This window comes from Populus nigra, chromosome 14 (assembly GCF_951802175.1).
Source record: "Populus nigra chromosome 14, ddPopNigr1.1, whole genome shotgun sequence".
Taxonomy (NCBI): Eukaryota; Viridiplantae; Streptophyta; class Magnoliopsida; order Malpighiales; family Salicaceae; genus Populus; species Populus nigra.
The window spans coordinates 15,140,306-15,160,369 of record NC_084865.1 but is presented as its reverse complement, the minus strand read 5'-3'; the positions used below and the strand labels follow the sequence as shown (position 1 = coordinate 15,160,369).

Genomic DNA, 20,064 nt, shown 5'->3' with positions numbered 1-20,064 from the left:
ACATATAAATAATAAAACCCTAATCAGAATCAAATTTGGGCTTAAAACCCACCATCTAATAAAAGTTTAACAAAATAATAAAAATTGAAGTTTAATAATAAAAATAAATAAAATCTAATAACTTGGGCTTGGGTGAGCCCAATCTTTCAATCCAATAACAAAAGGGCTGGGCTATCCTCCGTTATCATAGATCGTACGGACGTGTGAACCATGCCTCAGATCAAAAAACCTATAATCTGTGGACTAAATCTTTAGTTAAAATTGGAAGTCAACCAAGTCAAAGGCCAATGACAAAATAAGATGTAATCTAGACAGGGAAATTTCATAAAGATTGGTAAATTGAGCATTTATCCAATGTATGAGTTCATTCACATTTTGAAATCAGATCCAGTGCTTTGATTTGAGGATTATTAACAGACATTCAACTCCAAAACCAACAAATGGAAAGTATAAACCAACCATTATCACACAAAACACAAATTGGAACATTATCACAATCATCATGGTACAAATCCATCCACCCATCCATTAGAAAATAAGTAGTACATCAACCTAGAAGCACACTTTATTGCTCTTGGTGTCAAAAAGAGTGTCTAGACAAAATAAACAGACAGTATAATTTAAGATAACTAGTTCCAAAATTCTATCATTGATAAATTATGAAAGTTCTCAAAGGCATGTACAACGAAATCATAGAGTAAGAACCTGGATGCTGACACCCATCCCTTCTGCATACACTTGACCCAACAAGCTATTCTTAATGGCAGAAGATCCACATCGCAAGCTCCTTGCTTACCCCACAGTGATATTCATAGCATTAGTCTAATCCAATCAGTGTTGTGCCCATTGAATCTGCTTAATATCAATCCCTTCCTTTACCATCTCATAAAGCGGGCTCATTTCCCTCAACTTCTCAACTTGCTGCACCGTGAGCTCAATTGCCCTATCAATCTCCTCCTCCGTGGTAAACCTCCCAATTCCAAACCTAATGGAGGTATGTGCCATGTCCTCATCCACCCCTAATGCCCTCAGCACATATGAAGGCTCCAAACTAGCACTCGTACAAGCACTCCCACTTGACACAGCCACATCCTTCAACCCCATCAACAAACTCTCTCCTTCAACGTAAGCAAACGAGAGATTCAAATTCCCAGCATACCTCCTCTCAACACTCCCATTCACCACAACACCATCAAGCTTAGCCCTAACACCATTCAACATCCTCTCTTGCAACGCCCTAATCCTCTTATCATCATACTCCATTTCCTTTTTCGCCAATTCACAGGCTGCCCCCATTCCCACGACTAAAGGAGTAGGCACCGTCCCACTTCTTATCCCTCTCTCTTGTCCACCCCCATTCATTTGGGGCTCCACCCTTATCCTTGGCCGCCTACGCATATACAAAGCACCAACCCCTTTCGGCCCATAAATCTTATGCCCACTCAAAGACATCAAACTCACATTCCACTTATCCACATCAATCGGAATCTTCCCTAACGCTTGCGCAGCATCCGTATGAAATGGAACATTCAACTCCTTACAAATTTCCCCAATCTCCTCCATTGGCTGAATCACACCAATCTCATTATTCACCGCCATCACCGAAACAAGACCAGTATCCGGCCGAATCGATCCCTTCAGCTTCTCCAAATCAACAATGCCATCATTCCCAACAGGCAAATACGTAACCTCAAAACCCTCTTGCTGAAGATGCCTGCAAGAATCCAAAACACACTTATGCTCCGTCTGAGTAGTAACGACATGTCGTTTCTTTTCCTTATAAAACTTCATAACTCCTTTGACTGAAATATTATTAGACTCCGTCGCTCCTGAAGTGAAGACAATTTCTTTCGGCGACGCGCCAATTAAATCGGCGATCTGAGAGCGGGCCGTTTCGACGGCTTGATCGGATTCCCAGCCGTAAAGGTGAGTCCGTGAGTGAGGGTTGCCATAGCGAGCGAGATAGTAAGGGAGCATCGCGTCGAGAACCCTAGGGTCTACTGGAGATGTTGCTTGCATGTCGAGATAGAGAGGACGAGCTGAGATTTTCACGCCTTTTATTGTCATGGAATCTTCGGGTTCTGATGCCGGCGCGACTGCTTCTGCCGCTGCAGTGGAGAAGCGGCGGAAGGAGGAAGAGGTGGTTAGGGTTTTGCGGAGGGTGGAAGCTAGAAGCTTCGAGGTGGCCATTGTTTTGGATAATTTTTGTGGTTTCGGATTCTTTCCCAGGGCTCGTCGCTATTTATTAAAGGCAAGATATTTTACCAGGGCAAACAACATCAAGTTCCCAGCCCCTATACTTTTTCACATATTTCAATTAGATCCTCATCTAAAAAAGTGTGCGTCTTACACCCTGGTCAAGCTACTAGATCATTACAAGCTAATGGATCATTGATCTGAGAGTAGGATGACCGTTCTTTGTCCACGCGTGTGAAAACTACAATTCAAGCTAAAAAAACAAACAAGAAATGGAGGGGGCTTGGGATCTGGGATGTGCTAAGCTGCATTGAAACGTGATCGAATATTGAAAGAGAAACTTGTCCCCGATGGTCCAGGTGCACTGGTCCTCGTTGATGGCAAAGATATACTTTTTATTTTATTTTATTTAATGTGTTTCTCAGTCTCCCTTGAAACCACCAGGTCATGACCAGGCCTCGGTGTCTGTATGTAGATAGTACACACACCACACACACTCTCTCGATGCATTTGCACAAACAAATTGCTTGATATACATGAGGCAGTTATGATAATATTTACAAATAGTTTTGCCTTCGGTGTCCTCTGCACCTGATGAAAGCAAAAATGCCAATTATGGCTCTCAAAAAAAAAAAAAAGAACATCCAAAAACATGCCAACCCCCACGATTTTGATTTGAGCTACAACAAGGGTGGTAGGCATTCACAAGTGCAGCCACTAGATCCCTCCTGACTTCCTAACTGGTTAAAAATCATGTTTCACTTGCCCCGGAGCATTTTCCTAGTCGAGTCAGAAATAGATGGCGATGAGATGCAACGTGAATGAATTGGGGCGGTGTCCTAGACCATAAATAGATATTTGAGATCTTCCACAGTAAGACGAGTAGCTGAACCCCCACTTTGATCTTCGCCAAATGCAGATGCAACCATTTTTCTCTTCTCGTCCTGCAAATAGTGATTAGCACCAAATCATCTTACAAAACCAGCGTCAAAACTTCAAATATAAGATTGCAGAGAAATGCACATACAAGCAGGCACCCAAATTCACCCCCCCCCCCCCCCCCAAAAAAAAAAAAAAATTAAGGAAGAAGCAGCATTAGATCACGCTTCAAGATTACAAGTAATATTATCATTGTCATTTACAAAGGCTTGAGCATCTGGCACCTCCAAAACTGCCGTGCTCATCTACCACCCTGGAAGTGCAACAGGTTGTCTTCTAGACATATTTAATAAGATTAAGTCACATGGCTACCAAGTCTTAACTCGTACAAGTAGCTATTTCAAGATGAAATGTTGAATGATAATGCTGTTTCCAAATTTACCCTAAGAAGAACTTCAAAAGGACCATAATTGGCTAATAACCATTTCGTTTCTATAATTACATTCCACCTTGATTTAATGTACTCGTATTTTATAGCATGCATAGTTAATCCTCAACTTTTCTCCCTGATAACTTTCCTCGATAAAAATAAAGGAAAAGGCAATTCTCTTGGATTTATCAAGTGCAAGGCACAGTAAACCTGAACATAGGTATTTTGAGAATTAACAGAATCCCGTGTGGTTCTGTTCAGGGATTCACTGTTCCTGACAAACAAAAAAAAAACCCCTTTCAACTCCCAGACTTTCTGCCTCTTCTGGATTGGTGTTGGTATATGATATTTAGAAGAGATAACAAAAAGAGAAATGAAAGATTCAGAATTAGTTGAAAGAAAATACAGCAAAAACTTCCCTCTTTAACCCTAGTAACATCTAGGCTCCCCAGGAAGCAAACCACAGGAATCACATTAAACAGTAATCCAGATATGTAAAGGCAGAAGCAATGACCTGTAGAAAGAAATAATACCTGAAGAGCTAATATTCTATCTTCAACGGTGTCTTTGATGGTAAGTCGTGTTACTGTAACAGGACGGGTCTGTCCAATCCTATGGGCTCGATCAATAGCCTGATCCTCAGTGGTTGGATTCCACCAAAGATCCAGAAGGATGACATGGCATGCAGCCACCATGTTCAAACCTAGGTTTCCTGCCTTCAGGGACATTAGCATCACAGTTACCTGCAATAAATTTCAATCGTTCTGATGTTGAAAGACAATGCCAAGACAATAAACTTGAATCATTCAGATACTGAACGAATGTAATGAAAAAATTAAGGCACCAGGAACAATCATCATGTGCAATGTCATCAATATTATAAACTTGAATCATTCAGATGCTGAATGCAATGCAAAAATTATGGCTTCAGGAATGATCACCACGCGCAATGTCATCAATTTGACAGAAAAGTTTAGTATTGCATGATTTGGCTAGCTATTAAATAGTGTATATGACATGGTACTCTGTGTTTGTCAGCTAGAGGTCTTGAAAATTAACAGGTATCCCGTTTGGAATAGATGAAGAAAAACCTTCATGAAATAAGATTATTTTGAGAATTCATAAGGTTGGGGGCAAACCTCAGGATCAGTGTTGAAATCTTTAACAGCCTTATCTCTTGAACTTAGAGTCATTGTACCATCAAGCCTCCTATACTGGATACAATGCTGATTCATTGAAAACTCAACCAGATCCAACATGCTAGTCCACTGGGTGAAAACAATTGCTTTTATTGGTCCTTCAGTTGACAACCTTGAATATGCCATCGATGTTTCAATGCATCCTGCAGAACCATTAAACTCTGAAATTGGACTCCCTGCCTTACAATGTGACTGAATAACCTCAAGAACAGCTTTGATTTTTGAGGAATTATACTCGTGCTGAAGGACTATTGACTTATCATCAAATTTGGAATGTGAGGAACTAGCATCAAAGGTGTCAGAGATTCTTCTTCTAAGAGTAGCTTCAGAGAAAACAACATCAGAACCAAGTTGTTCTTTACAGTCAGAAGCAGGGCATGTATTATCATCTCCTGTCAAGTATTCTGATACACATTGATTGCAGAAAACATGGCCACACATGGTAACAACAGAGTCCTCAGGCGGATCCTGTAGGACCATCATACAATAGAAAAATTAGACCAGTCTGATGCAGGATGGTACAGTGTTTGTTTTCACTAGTCAGATGCTGTTAATTAATTTAAAGCGGGTACATACTCACACTCCAAAAAGAGATTCCTCTAACGTGGCATAGACAAAGATGTAATCACTAAATGCTGAAAAAGGTGCAATCACCAAGTGACATGGAACAGGCATTTCCAGACAAGAACTAAGTGGCATGGAACAAGCATTTCCAGAAAAGAACTACACACTAACATGATTGGCAAAGAAGTACATTAGCAACAAGGATTTAGGGTTCTCATTGGTGAAAATTTGTGTTTTGACAGATACTAACAGGATTAAAATAGTACCGAACAAACAATGTCTAGGAGCAGTTGAAACATGCCTGCCAGCAGCCAGCACAGGCATGAATTGGGACAATTTCAACAACTTTATTAAGCATGGTCGGCAGAGGATAAACAATAAGAATGCACTGTGCAAAGCTTTTTAAGTTGCTCAAGCAAAATATGATTTGCATTCAACTATGTGAAGGAGCTTGGCCCATGGATCCAAGACCATTATACTACCCCACAGATTAACTCCGCTTTTCCTAGTAGTTCAAATCATCAAACAGATTATTATTTCAGGTAGATACTCAAAATCAGAAGCTAGGCGCTATTTCACTGCAAGACTTAGAGCGCTATTTTCACTGCAAGACTTAGAAGCTCTCACATGTAAAAAATCCATCAACAAATGCATCACAAACAAAGCAACAATAGACGAGAGACAAGAAGTGTGGGGGGTGCAACAGAGATGATATTCAACACCAGTTGTTCTATGGCAGCAGCAAAGAGAAAGCCCAACAAGATCTTACAAGGGGCATTGACTATTTGGGAAAGCAGTCTGGGTTTTTAAGATGACTCACATTGCATACACGACAGAGGGCAGAGGTCAAGCGATTCAATAGATCCACCACCATCTCCCTGGGAAGTTGATTTGCCATTTCAGCTGAATCTTTTTCTACAGATTCAGAATTAAAACCTTTAACAAGAAGTGGATGGTCACAAGCCTGGCGAAGTCGCAAAAGCATCAAAAGTATATTTGCATAATTTTGGTTCACTGTGCCAGCAGCGGCATAAGCCTGAAAGATAGAAACCTATAACATTAAGATACATGATAATTCAGAATGCCTAGTATTCAATAAAGCAGGAAACGATCTCCAAAATACGAGAAAAGAATCCTCTGTGAAAGTGGATGGGCCTTCAATATTTTTAGCATGTTTTAAAACCCAGTACCATCAGGCAATAAATGTCAGTCTAGCACCAATATGTGCGTTCAGGAATGGAGCATCATGATAAGTTTTATCACACAAACAGGAGAGAACATCGTAGAAATGGTGCTTAATTTCTTGGTCATAATTATCTCTGTCCATTAACCCCAAAATAAAGACAGCCCTGCCATATTTATTGAATATGCAAATACAAGAATAGTGCTCATTTCAACAACATATGCAACATGATAAAGGTAATCATGATGTGGGGAAAAAAAACAAGAAACCAAATGCATCATGATAAAGATAGTGCTTAATTTTTCTTTATTTATTTTGCAAGAATCCATGATTGATAAGCAAATTGTGATTTAGAACAAAAGAAATATGCAAATACAAGAAAGCAAATGCAACATGTTTTCTAAAGCAGAATTCTGCACATGTGCTTCCAATTTTGCAAGCTTCAACAGCAATTTTAACAGCCATATATGAAGTAGGATTGATATGAGTGGTTCTTTGAGTCTGGCATACAGAGGTGATCATGATGCCAAGGGACCATAGCAAATGAAATGTGGTATTGCAATGGTAAAGTAGGAAATTTAGCATTTGAAGATTATTGCAATCTCTAAAAATGGTGGGAAAGAAAGTGCTTGGAAACTGTATTAAACCAATAGATAGTTGTTGCATTAATGTGATGCAACGTATAGCAAAGATAAAACTAGAATTCTCAAGTTCTAAGATTACAGACCAAACTGTAGAGAAATTTAGAGAAAATTCTTTGATATTTTTATTGAATTTGAATAATAATCTTGATCTCCATAAAATAAAATAGACATTCATATTTATACTAGTACTAAAATTCTTTATAGGAAAGAATTCTTAATTAAAACTTAACTAAATAATAGAATTCATCTAGCATTAGGATTCCTAAATAATAAAATATTAATTAAATTAAAAGTCTTAAGTCAAGTAGAAAATAGATATTAAAATCCAAAATTAATTAGAAAAATAATTAAAACAGGAAAATAGTAACTTCAAGCTTCATATGAAATGCTTCTCGGTTTCTTTGTGGACTTCTTTTTAGACTTGGCCTTGTCAATCTGGTTCATAAACTTTTGGGATAATTGTTCTACGTCAACCTCCCCCACTTAAGAAAAACTTGTCCTCGAGTTATCTATTAGAAATTGAATTCTTCCACCCCAAAGAAACAATAGTTCAAATATATTATTGTAGCTAACTTATTCACAAAATAGCAAGTCTTTGACCTATAAACTTTAAAATTTCATTTATAGTGCGTGTATAATAAGAAAAAATTTCATATCTAATGTTACACCTTTTGTTCTTATGAAGGTCATTTATAGTCCTTTCCCACATTTTTCAACTTCAAACTTGAGTTCACCATTATCTATGTCCTTCAATACTTCAACTGTTGTTTTTAAAGGAACACCAAAATAATCTTTCATAATATCTCCGGAAGACTTGTCAGAAATTATCGGGTCCTCCATGTTCTTGTTTGCAAGATCTTCATCATCATATAATTCTTTTTCATCATCTCCATCAGGTTCGCGTAGAAAATCCTGGTCATCGAAAAGTTCTTGCTCATACTAACCTTCAATCACGTTGATTGATTTTGTCTCTCGAGTTGTGGTTGTTTGTCTTGAATTGACAAGGTCCCACATCCTCCATCTAGTTTATACTCTTCACATAGATAAGTGGTTGTCTAAATGGAATTTTAGAAATAGATCTAAGGTAAGGAAGACCCCGAAGTAAGTCTCCAAGTATATCCCTCTCCTCTTTGCAATTCCTATTTGTGCCTTCCATCAACCAAAATAGATATTCTTCACCATATGAATATCGTAGTCATACTGACCACGAGGACTTGCACGAACTGGTTCAATGACAGGTTGGCCACGGGCGTCAACCCTAGCACATGCCTATCTTCCTCCCTGGTTCATGTTTGTGCGCAGCCTTAGTGCCTCAAGCCAGGTCATCAACTCTAACATTGATGTCGCCAAACTCATTTTGCATTCGCCCCTTTAAAGTTGTTATTGGTACTGAATGACAATCCAACTGATCTCAAACAGCTTGCATCCCCTTATCAACGTCACAGAAATAGTAGCCACCAACTTCTCCACGATTCTCTTCACAATTCGCCATCAACCCGAATGTTAACCAGCCTAATATCATCTGACGCAACGTATAACAAAGATAAAACTAGGGTTCTCAAGCCCTAAGGTTACAAACCAAACTATAGAGAAATTTAGAGAAAGTTCACTGATATTTTTATTGAATTTGAATAATAATCTTGATCTCCATAAAATAAACTAGACTCCTTATTTATATTAGTAATAAAATTCTTTATAGGAATGGATTCCTATTTAAAACTTATTTAATAAATAGAATTCATGTAGCTTTAGGATTTATAAATAGTAAAACACTAATTAAATTATAAGACTAAGCTAAAAAGGAAACAAATAATTAAAACCCAAAATTAACTAGGAAAATAATTAAAACAGGAAAATAGTAACTTTAGGCTTCAGGCTTGTTTGGGATTGTGGTAACGGTGGCAGTTCAAAGTGTTTTTCGCTTAGAAATGCATCAAAATGAAGTTTTTTATTTTAAAAAAATCATTTTTAGCATCATCACATCAAAATGATCTAAAAAAATAAATATAAAAATTTCATTTTAAGCAAAAAAAAAATCAAAATTTTTGGGAAACACACCCTTCAATGAGATACTTTCGGGTTTCTTCATGGACTTCTTTTCAGGCTTGCCCTTGTCAATCTGGTCCATGAACTTCTAGAATAATTGTTCTACATCATAATGTTATAGTTTTCTCAATCAAAACAGCATATTTAATTCCCTTCCAAAAGTAGCTTTCCTTGGCCTTTTCTATTTACAATATGGACTGACCTTATTTTCTAATGACATTGCAATTACAATTTAGATAGACATAGTTATTACTTAATCAGTTTCCTAATATCCCACATCCATGATAAATCCCAAAGAAAAAAATTAAAAAAAAAAACAGAATAGTGCTGATTTCAACAACATATTGGTTGGTTGAATCACAACACTAGCTAATTCAGTAGGGAAAGAAAATATCAAATACAATTTGGCTTGACAAAGTAACTAAGTGGGGTAAAAAGTACCTTGAATTTAGAACGAGAATCTGCTTCTAGCCGAGTATAGAAAGCCCGCTCCTCAGTTGAGAAGTCTACCTTTGTCAAGCAGATTGATTTTGGTGGCAGGTTAATTATAGGCTGCCCATCAATCAATGTTGCTATATCACATTTAGCAACAAATATTATGTTAGAAGAAATGCTTGCACAAAAATCGCATTTCTGTTATGTGACAACATTAAAGCAATGGAACACAGTTTCAAAGGATTTAACATAAAAACTCAAGTTTGAATAAATATGTGTTTGTCAAGATACAATCTAAATAAAGCTGATAAAATAATAAAGCAAATATTTAACATCCCTGTCAAAGAAATCGTTCACGAATATCCATGTTCTTAATTATTCACGAAACCAATAAAATGAAATTCAAATCAGAAAGTTCAAGAGGCAGGCCTTTAAGCAACCCATAAACTCTTCCCATTCATCCTGCCGAGAATTACCATCTTTATCTCATTTATATGTCATGAATAAAAGATGCTGCTATAAAATATTTGAGTATGATAAACACGCAGCATGATTATACTCCTGAAAGGAAATCAAAAGAGAGAAACCAACTGCACAGGTCTCATGTAGAAGTGCTTGACATTAAAAAAAAAAGTATGATTTTTTTAGGTAAACCCCCCCCCCCCCAACTACATTGATCCAAAGAACGAGAGCGATCACCTTTTGTACGACGCAGCATTATAGCCCTTAGAACAGCCTGCAGCTTCTTGTAACCATGGAATGAGTTTCTGGATATAGGAACTTTTATGGTATTGTAAAATGATTTGTAAACAGCGTAAGGGTCGTATCTGAGGAATCTGAAGTAGCTGTATAAATCATCAATTGAGTTTTGTATAGGTGTTCCAGATAAGCACCACCTTCTTTTGGCACGAAGGCTGCAGCAGGCTCGAGCTACTTGAGTTCGGTGATTTTTTATAGTTTGAGCTTCATCCAGTATCACCCTAGACCAGCTCACTCTAGCAAGTGCACCAAAGTCACAATCAATAGATGAACTATCCATTCCCTTTCTGCCTCTCTTCTTGCTGACTTTAGAAGTCTTCTTCCTCTTCTTATTATTTGAAAACTCCGAAGATAATCCATGCTTTTCACCATTTTTATCATCAGCCTCATCCTCATCAACCAAAGGCTGTTTTGGAACTTCATTAGTTACAATTGAATATGTAGTCAAAACCACATCATGTTTAGCCAATTCATCAGGACTCCTAGTACGATTGCCACCATGATAGATCAGGACAGAAAGTTTGGCTCCATCAGCAACTTTATCATCCAGCTCCCGGGCCCATTGTCGGAGAACACTCGCCGGACACACCACTAGTGTACCTGCTGCTGGTCTACGTCTACTAATTGCCTTTGTAGAAGAACCAGCTTCTGGGGTAGATTTAATATCAGCCGACTCTCCAGTCTGCTTGTCTTTATCCAAGACAGGAGTTCCATTATCATCATCGTCATCCAAATTCAATGCTTCAGTTTTGTGATTGCGCTGATCTTCAGACTTTGATTTTGTCTCCAAAGACTTTTGCATTTGTACAAGGGCAATCATTGAGATTGTTTTACCAAGGCCCTGGAGTATGAGATCATAATGAGTGATGGCAGATATGTAGGTCTAAACCAAAAAAAGAATTAATCATGAACAAACGCAATAAGAATAAATGGACTTCTCTAAATGCATAACCTGGTCATCAGCTAAAATTCCACCTAGACAATGCAAGCTTCTTGTTTCCTTCTGAAGCATCCATGCCAAAGCAATTTTCTGTAAAATAAAACAACTTCAATGAAAAATGTAAAATACACTAACCAACTTGTAGATTATCAGTAAAATGGTAAAACCTGATGTCTGAGAAGAGGCACAGACATAAGACCATCAGGTAGATTAGCTTCAACTTTTGGTTGATTAAGATCCTGCAAGAATAAATGTCCGTCATCTTTATAAAATTTTCAAGAACTTCAAACATTGACTTGTCTCCCAGCAACTTGAAATATTAAGAAAAGAACCAGCATAATTTTGTTTGTTATACTCTAAAGTTTTAAAACAAGTAAGGCTATGTTTGTTTTTGCGGTGCCCCACAAAAACAAATGGGCCCAGATACCAGCAGCGGAGACAGAAATAAGCCTATAAATCATGATGGATGGTACTCACCTAGAACTGTACATAAAAAGTAAGGCATGCGAGTCAAAGATTGAGTACAGCTGTATTTGTTGTTTGTTAGGTCCCCAAAGTGGAAAACATAGGAAATTAAAATTGATAAGAGCTCAATATCTCTTCATGAACACAGAAATCAAGTCATTTGTTTTACGAGAGTTTAGAGATAACAGCGATCTGGCAATGCTGGGCTCTAAGATAGACCAAGTGACAAAAAAAACTCCACACGTGTTTTCTTGGAAAAACAGTCACTAGCCAAACAAAATGTTACACAAACTAAAACTTGATTGTTATGAAAACTAGGCTTGAATAGTTTTTCTTGGCTCCAGATAATCAGGACAGAAAAGTACATTTTTTTTCTGTACCAGGTAATTATGTAATAATACTATCACAAAAATGCTAAATTTCATATGACAAAAAACTAAAATTAAAATGGACAGGTTACAGTTCCAAAAAATAATAAAAGAACGTAATCGACAGCTTTCTGAAATATGAACATAAGGTCATGTGCATTATTACGTAAAATAAAATGTTGGTACGAATCAAAAACAAGTCAAAATTGTCTGGGTTTGCTTCATCAGTTATGCTTCTGAACAAGTCCAAGCTCTAAGCAAACAAAACTTGAAAGTTTTTTGCAATTAATGTTAAGGTTGAGGTGTGTTCAGGCTCAGTTTACATCTAAAACAACCAAACTTGAACAACATGCTGCTTGGCTGAGCTCAACTCTATTACAGCCCTACCAACACTTGAAAAGAAATGCTAGTTACAGTATGAAAAAAAGACAATGACCAAAAATGAGTTGCTATGAAATCAAAATTATGCTCGTAACCAGCAAAGAGGAAACCCCAAATCCTGTTTATACAATATAAGCAATTAAAATAAAGGTAAAATTAACTCCACATACTTCCAGTGCCGCTTGATAGACCAGTCTCTCGTCCGTTCCAGTAGCATTTTCATCCCCAGCCATGGAGTGATACACAGATTCACTTGGACCAGGAAATTGTGCAGAAGGTTTTCCATGCATAAAAGATGGAGGTGGGATCCTGCTTCCGTTATTTTCATACATCATAATATCATCATTATTGCGCTTGCTGTGGATGTCTCTCGTATAACCCCTGCTATTAGTTACACTTGGTCCTGCAAGATGATAAGCATTTCCATAGATATCACGAGACCCACTGCTGCTGGCATTCTCTACCATGTTGTTTGCTTTATTACTCAGTTCAGATGGATGAAGAGATGACGGGAGGGTCCTCTTTAAAGCCTGTTGGGATGAAAGCTTCTCGTAATCTGCACCAGAAACATTAGCAATTTGAGAATTAACAGTCCGAGGCTGACCCACATTCCCAGTCCCTATAAAATGCCGAGTACCATCGCCTCGAGCAATAGGCCAACTTGTGTCTCTAATGTTGGCACCGTTGGTAGGTTGACCGTGGATCTTCATCCATGAAAGGTCATTTACATTTGATGAACTACTCCCATTTGAAGCATATGGTCTTTTAAGAGGGGAGGCATTTTGTGTCTGCCCGCCATAACCTGCAATGCAAATTTAGTTCACTGCCACCAAGATTAGTAATACATTCAACTTTGGTGAGATCGGCCATTTCCATATAGCAATGTGAGAGTGAGGTTTAGATAAATAGGGAATGAAAAGAAGAAGCGGGAAAGTCAGTCCTTGGTGGTATAGCTAAATTCAATGAGACCGACCTGTATATCTTGAGGTTGTGGGATGAGCAGTAGCCCAATCCGGAAGCGCCCTGGTATTGGCAGAGTCCCTTGCATTTACAGGCGATATTTCAACCTCATCATCGTCAGTAAAATTGAAATCACTATCAGATGAACTGATTTCTATAGGACTTATAGCAGCCATTGAGCTTTTATGAGGATCAATCCCCCTATCGTCAACTAAAATCTTCCCTTTCTTCAGCCAAATTAAATTAGCAAAATAATTCGTCAACCTGCATTTACTTGCAAGAAAAAAAAATTCATTTTTTGAAAACATTCCTCAAAAGAAATGGCATTGCAATTTTCCATCTAACGTGTACATTACATACTAATTAAGAAAAGTTTAGGTTTATCTTTTTTTTTTAAAAGAGGAGTGAGCAAAATAGGCAAGACCCGTTGGAGAGACATTACAGCAATCAGCATATTAAAAAAGCAGAATAATACATTGAAAGATGGAGACATCCAGGGCAAAGAAACAATAATTAATTAATAGCATCGAGATTTAGACTTAAAATTGAGTTTGAGAAAGAGAGAACGAGAGTAGTAGAACCCTACCTGTGATTGTGAAAGGACCAATCATCGTGGATTGAAAATTAGGGTTTTGCAGGGACAAAAGCAAAGCAAAGCACTTGCAAGGTGTTGTGTTGTGTACTTGTGGTGGGGAGAGAGAGTTTAAAAAAACGTAGAAAGGAGTGAAAGAGATGCCGTCGTTTTACGGCTTGTTATGATCTCACGAGATTTATTTATTTATATGTATATAGAGAGAAGATTAATTTTGTTCCTCCACGGTTAAAAATAATAATAATTAGGAGGTAGAAATTAAAAAAAATAAAAATAAAAAAAGTGGGAATGGATTATTCAAGAATTGGAACATAAATTATATAGTTTAGTTTTATGAAAACTATGAGAATAAATACACTATAAACAAAACAGTTAGGATGTGTGATTTAAAGGTAAGAGGAACAAGTTTTAAGGATTGATAATAACAATAATAACAATAATAATAATAATAAATAGTTATTATCAATTTTACGACACGGATAGATGCAGGGCAGGGGTTTAGTTTAAGTGGGCAGTCATCTTTACCATTCTTATGACTTGAATTTAATTAATCTGTTTAGAATATAGATATAGAAATGAATTGGATTGGATTAGCTAGCAGTCCTTACTATTTTATCTTTAAATTATTTTTTAGAAGGAAAAAAAAACAAAACATTTAAATGGACGGGACCCTTTGTTAATCGGTGCAGTTAATAATACCATGAAGATCGTGGTCGAGCAAGGCCCATAAGCATCCTTGATTTCCGCTCTGTTTTCCTTTCATTTCTTCCCATGCCCATGACATGATGGGTCCTCCTCGCCTTTGTTGTGCTTCTTCCTTAGTACCGGCGATGCCTGAAGAATATATAATCACTTGATCTTGATGTGCTAGTTACCGGAGATGTTAAGCACGGCTGGTGTTCATAGCTCCTATTGATTTATAGCCAGTATGCTGCTATCAACTGTATCTTTTTGAATTCAGTTTCAGGACTCCAAACAGCCTGAAAAAAGAGGGGGAAAGAAGAAGAAGAGTTGTCCTTAAACTAAAAGCAAAGTCCAGCAAGCACACACCCATGAACCCACAAAAAACTACGTCCCGACGTGGCCGATCTGGAAATTAATCTCGGATTCAACAAGTCCCTTTTCCAGGGACGGATGAGATTGCTGGCCAAAAAAACAGAGGACTCAAGCAATTGATTCACACGTGAAGATATTAATGTAGGGAAACATGCATGGGGTTGGATGAAAGGCTTCCATGCGAATATATAAAATCTTATCATTCAAATATTATTAATTATTCGCCACCACAACTTTAAATTTGCTGAGGGGTTCGGAGAATATATGTTCTTAGGATTCACCAAAACCAAATCAATAATTCTAAAATTCCTATCAAAGAATATTAATTAAATAACAAGTTTGAGGAATAGAAAGAGAGAAGATAGTATAGTATAATTAATATGCAATGCCTTTGCTCTCGTAAACTATATATCACAACTACTCGTTCCCTGCCACCTCTAACTCGTAAGAAATTACAAAACTCGATCCTGAAGATGGATCTTCATTTAAATTTGTCTGGTTTTTCAAAACTCAATCACTTCATAAAATGTTTAGTGCTCTTGGGGTTTTGTATAATTCCTTTTAGTTTCGAGATGATCAAGAGAAGAATGAGATGAGAAGATCGAGCAAGAGCAGGGAAAAAAATAGAAAAGAAAATGAAAAGTTAGGAGCCAATTAAATCGAAATCAAAGAGAGAGAAGATGAGCTGGAAGAACTGAGAAGACATAAAAAAAATTAGTATGAGAAAGAAAAGTGAGAGAAAAATAAAAGGATAAAGGGATTGTAATATTTTTAATTATCTCATTTTATCATGCATGACGTGTTGCCATGGAAAAATTCCCTATGAATAGATCACCTGTGAAGACCAGGGCACGCGCAATAAAAAACATGCACTTAAAAACAATGATCCTATTCCTCGCTCTCTCTCTCTCGCCACGAGCATCCACCCACCTGAAATCTCTAGCCACATCGAAACAGCCACGCTTCTTCAACAAACCTTGCCAACCTACCTCCGTTATAAATTATAACTATCGAGTATTAAGCTAAAAAGTGCCGGAAAAACATTGTTATTCCACAACTATTAGCATTTGGAATTATAATCATTGTCGCCGTCTTTATATTTACCGACAGAATTTTTTATTAATATTTATACTACTATTTTATTGATAATTAATTTATTAACAAAATCACCGACAAAAATCTCTATCGGTGAATCTTTCATTGGTAATTTTTTGTCAGTTGGTATTTCGTTCGGAAAAATACCGCATGTAATTCCGTCGGTAATTATTTAAAAATATTTTTAAAAAAATCTTAGGCTTTTTATTGGGCGTTTTACCGACAGATAATTAAATATTAATATTTTTAATCATTCCGTCGGTGATTCCATCTGTAATATTTAATTTAAAATTTCAATTTAATAAAAAAATTTCAGAAACTGTGAATATCACCGATGACTTTTCAATCCGTCGGTGATTTTATCTGTAAAGAACAGTAATTAAAAATGCAATTGGGAAGTAAGCAGTTCCAAAGCTCTTTGAAAAATACCGACGGAATTTTTCATTGGCAATTCCCTTTGTAATTGACATGATAAACAGTGTTCACAATTTACCAATGAATTTACCGATTGAATAAATTTTGTCAGTAATTCCATTGATAAAAATAGCACGTCATTTTTTTTTGCTTTGTTTTAATTATTATTTTTCTCACTGTAATTTCCTTGGTAAATACCGAGGGAGTATTTCCATTGGTAAAATTCGTTGACAATTTACCAACGAAAATATTCTCTCAGTATTTCCATATGTATTTATTGATTTTCTGGTTGTGAATAGAATCTACAATGTTTTTTCTCTTTTGCATTTTGATCCTTTTTTTCATTTGGTTATTGATATTTTAAAAAAAATTTAGTCCTTATATGATGTGTTTATGGGAATTTAGAGTTGATAATTTATTTTAATTTATCTTTTATATGGTTATCGCGGTATCCAAAAAACATCTCAGCATCAGGTTGGTATCAGAAAAACATCTTAGCATCGCGCTATGATTTATTTTTAAAAAAGTTTAATTGAATAAAAAATTATTAAAAAAAACTAAGTTATTAAAATCTTTGAAGTAAATAACCAGATTTGTGAGTTTGATAAGGTAACTCTGGTTTTCCCGGTTCTCAAATTTAGTAGGGCACCTTTTGTTTCTTTTTTTCTAATTATTATTATTATTATTATTATTATTATTATTATTATTATTAACATAAATATAGAGGGTGTGGAGAAACAATTGTTCACTCACACTTAGTATATTGCCTTTTTTAAAAATATATTGTTTTTTTTATTTTTCAAATTTATTTTTTGTCTATTTTATTTTTTAATATTTGAGTAATTGAGAATTAGATTTCATGATTTATTTCATTTTATTTTTCCTATTTACAAGGTTAAAGTGGTTTGCGAATTTGTTATGATAACCTAAGTTACCATGATTTATGGGTTTGGTAGGGTTTTTTTTTATTATTATTAAACTTGAATTTGTTATCGTCTATTTTTTTCTCGTATGATTAAAAAAATAGTTTTGGAAAAAAATCATGTTATTAAACTTTATGAAATTCATGGACTTCTCTTTGTTTTTTATTTAGTCCTTAATTTTTTGGTTAATATATCTTTTATTTGAAATAACTTATGAAAATTGAATTTATTTCAATTTCATTCTTTTTTGATTCTTTTAATTTATTTTATTTAATCCTTGTTTTTTAATTTTTATTTATATCATCTAAAGTAATTTTTATAATATAACCTTTTTAGGGATTTCACTCTCAATTATTTTTTATTATATCATGATTTTATTTTTGTTCTCTTGATCGTAGCAACCTTCAACCAACAAATTTAGACAACAACGCCCCGTCAAGGAGAGAATGAAGTCAATAAAAATAATCTCTCTCTCTCTCTCTCTCTCTCTATATATATATATATATATATATATATATATATATATATATATATAATCTAGCTATAGCCCATGATTTAATTTATAATTAAATAATCTACAATGATTGAATAAATAAGTTGATAATCATGAAAAACACATTCTTAAGAAATAAATTAGTCACCCCTTTAATTAGTGTTGACTATACTTTTTTTTTTTGTTACAAGTGTTGACTATACTTAATTTAACATTACCTTGTTCCAAAAAAAAAAAAATTCTTCCCCTTTCGTAAATCTTTCCATGCCACCCGCTTCTTCTTTTTCTATCCCGGCCCGATTCTATTTATAAAAGAAATAAATTGAAAACGAAAATATAATGGAAGAAAAAGATTAAGCTATAAATAGATTTTAAAACATGAAGACTAGTTAATTATTTTTTAAAACTAAATGGACTATTTAATTTGTTTTACAAGACTAAAAGGGCTGATCTATAATTTACTGATCATACGAGCAGTGATGCATGTTAAGTTATTTGCCACACGTTAAATCCTAGGCTTATTTGAGCAAACCAGACCCACTTTACATGAGACGAACTTGGTAAGATCAAGTAATAATGCACGTTGAGGAACACAAGGTTAATTTCATCAAGCTCACATTAGCAGCGACGACTTGGATGCGTGAGCCGCGGGTGGTAACCTCAAGCAGTGGCTCTGGACTCGATCGTATTGAGTTGGAACATTAAGCTTCTGGGCAAAGCTTATATTGATCATGAATTGTTTATATATAATGTTAGTTGCCCATTGACCTCTCTCTATATATAAGAAAGAATCATAAGCATCTGGTGGACGCACCAGCTATAGGCAACTATAAGCAAAGGTAGTTAAGTACGTTGTCCATCGATCCATCTGGTACTGGACAAACCAAGCTTGCTAGGTACTGTGCAGTACTGCATGCAATGGACAAACCAAGCAATTAGTTAAAGTCTCGTGCGTGAATGGGCTGTTTTGTTGTCCCTCGTCCTCCTCCCTGCATCACCACGTACAGTACTACTGGCCATGGAATATTGATAACCTAGCTAGCTAGCTGATAGAGTAGTGCATGCAAGACAAGTGGATTTATAACTAACCAGTCTAACCAGACCCAGCTAAGAATGGAGGACAAAAGGTACAAGTGATGGCCATGACTACATGTGTTGCCTCCGTGACAATGAAATCTCACCTGCCAAGGAGCCGTAAAGGAAGAGATGTTCCCTTCCATATCCAAAGTCCAAACCCAGATTTGCTTTAGAAATTAGGACCATGCATGTATTGAAACAGTGAATAACAATAATATCACACCCGACATCGCGGCGGCCTTAAAAATTAAATCTTTAGAAAAGAACGGATTTCTGGCATCATGTTCTTTAATGGGGAATGATCTTTGTTTAAGGAGTCGTCACCTAGTATTATGGTCACTAGGAACCCTAACGGGTTAACAGAGATTCTATGGTTCAGGACTGGTTACGTAAAAGGAAAGATATTATCACCCCTTAAACATCCTACCTAAGGCAGGCTAGATTGCTAGTTTCGTCTTAAATTGCTAAATATTTATTAGTTTATGCTATGAAAATTTGTTTATAATATTCCTGACTCTAGCGCCAGTGAATATTCAACTACGAATATTTCTAACTCTGGCGTTGGTAAATATTACGTAGCTATAAAATAAATTAGATCAATATTTTATTTTATTCCCGACTCTGGCGCCAGTGAATAAATAAATAATAATAAATTTATTTTTTACAAATGCAAATATTTTTTATATTTCTAGCTAAATAAAATAAAATACAACGAATAAAAATAATATAAATTTAAACCGGTATTTTTATTCCTGACTCTGGGTCAATGAATAAACCAATAAATTTACATTATTTTTATTCATGCATACACATTTTTTTTCTAGGACTAAACTTCATACGTGCATGCACAAACCGGTAAGTAGAGAATTAAATTGGCCTATGTACAGTACCCATGCAATTATAATTGCAAAGCAAAGGGAAATGAAGAACTTACCTGATGCACGGAGGTGAAGTTGAAGACAGTG

At 35.9% G+C, this 20,064-nt stretch overlaps 2 protein-coding genes across 6 annotated transcripts; both read right to left on the bottom strand.

The window, feature by feature from the left end:
* Nucleotides 1-503: 503 nt before the first annotated feature.
* Nucleotides 504-2,235, bottom strand: LOC133673161 (cysteine desulfurase, mitochondrial). Its single transcript, XM_062093845.1, has one exon. It carries the CDS (start codon nucleotides 2,188-2,190, stop codon nucleotides 832-834), a length of 1,359 nt encoding a protein of 452 aa, XP_061949829.1. The 5' UTR covers nucleotides 2,191-2,235; the 3' UTR covers nucleotides 504-831.
* A 470-nt stretch (nucleotides 2,236-2,705) lies between these two features.
* LOC133673160 (helicase-like transcription factor CHR28) lies at nucleotides 2,706-14,203 on the bottom strand. Of its 5 annotated transcripts, XM_062093841.1 has the most exons (12): nucleotides 14,036-14,203; nucleotides 13,463-13,713; nucleotides 13,127-13,291; nucleotides 12,660-13,045; nucleotides 11,443-11,514; nucleotides 11,288-11,365; nucleotides 10,276-11,176; nucleotides 9,583-9,713; nucleotides 6,089-6,304; nucleotides 4,645-5,172; nucleotides 4,039-4,248; nucleotides 2,706-3,140 (listed from the first exon to the last, which is right to left on the bottom strand). In XM_062093841.1, exons 2-12 carry the CDS (start codon nucleotides 13,623-13,625, stop codon nucleotides 3,036-3,038), a joined length of 2,955 nt encoding a protein of 984 aa, XP_061949825.1. In that variant the 5' UTR covers nucleotides 13,626-13,713; nucleotides 14,036-14,203; the 3' UTR covers nucleotides 2,706-3,035. The 5 variants fall into 5 exon arrangements, with proteins under 5 accessions (XP_061949825.1, XP_061949824.1, XP_061949823.1 ...); XM_062093840.1 differs by having other exon boundaries at nucleotides 12,660-13,291; nucleotides 13,463-13,722; XM_062093839.1 differs by having other exon boundaries at nucleotides 12,660-13,291.
* Nucleotides 14,204-20,064: the final 5,861 nt, after the last annotated feature.

What these genes read in the sequence shown, in the direction of transcription:
- LOC133673161 (XM_062093845.1), bottom strand. Translation starts at nt 2,190, where the DNA reads ATGGCCACCTCGAAGCTTCTAGCTTCCACCCTCCGCAAAACCCTAACC.
- LOC133673160 (XM_062093840.1), bottom strand. Translation starts at nt 13,625, where the DNA reads ATGGCTGCTATAAGTCCTATAGAAATCAGTTCATCTGATAGTGATTTC. An exon ending in GAATTTTAGCTGATGACCAG is followed by an intron (nt 11,177 to 11,287) that starts GTTATGCATTTA and finishes CTCATACTCCAG; the next exon opens with GGCCTTGGTAAAACAATCTC. An exon ending in ATTCTCGTTCTAAATTCAAG is followed by an intron (nt 6,305 to 9,582) that starts GTACTTTTTACC and finishes TCTATCTTTCAG; the next exon opens with GCTTATGCCGCTGCTGGCAC.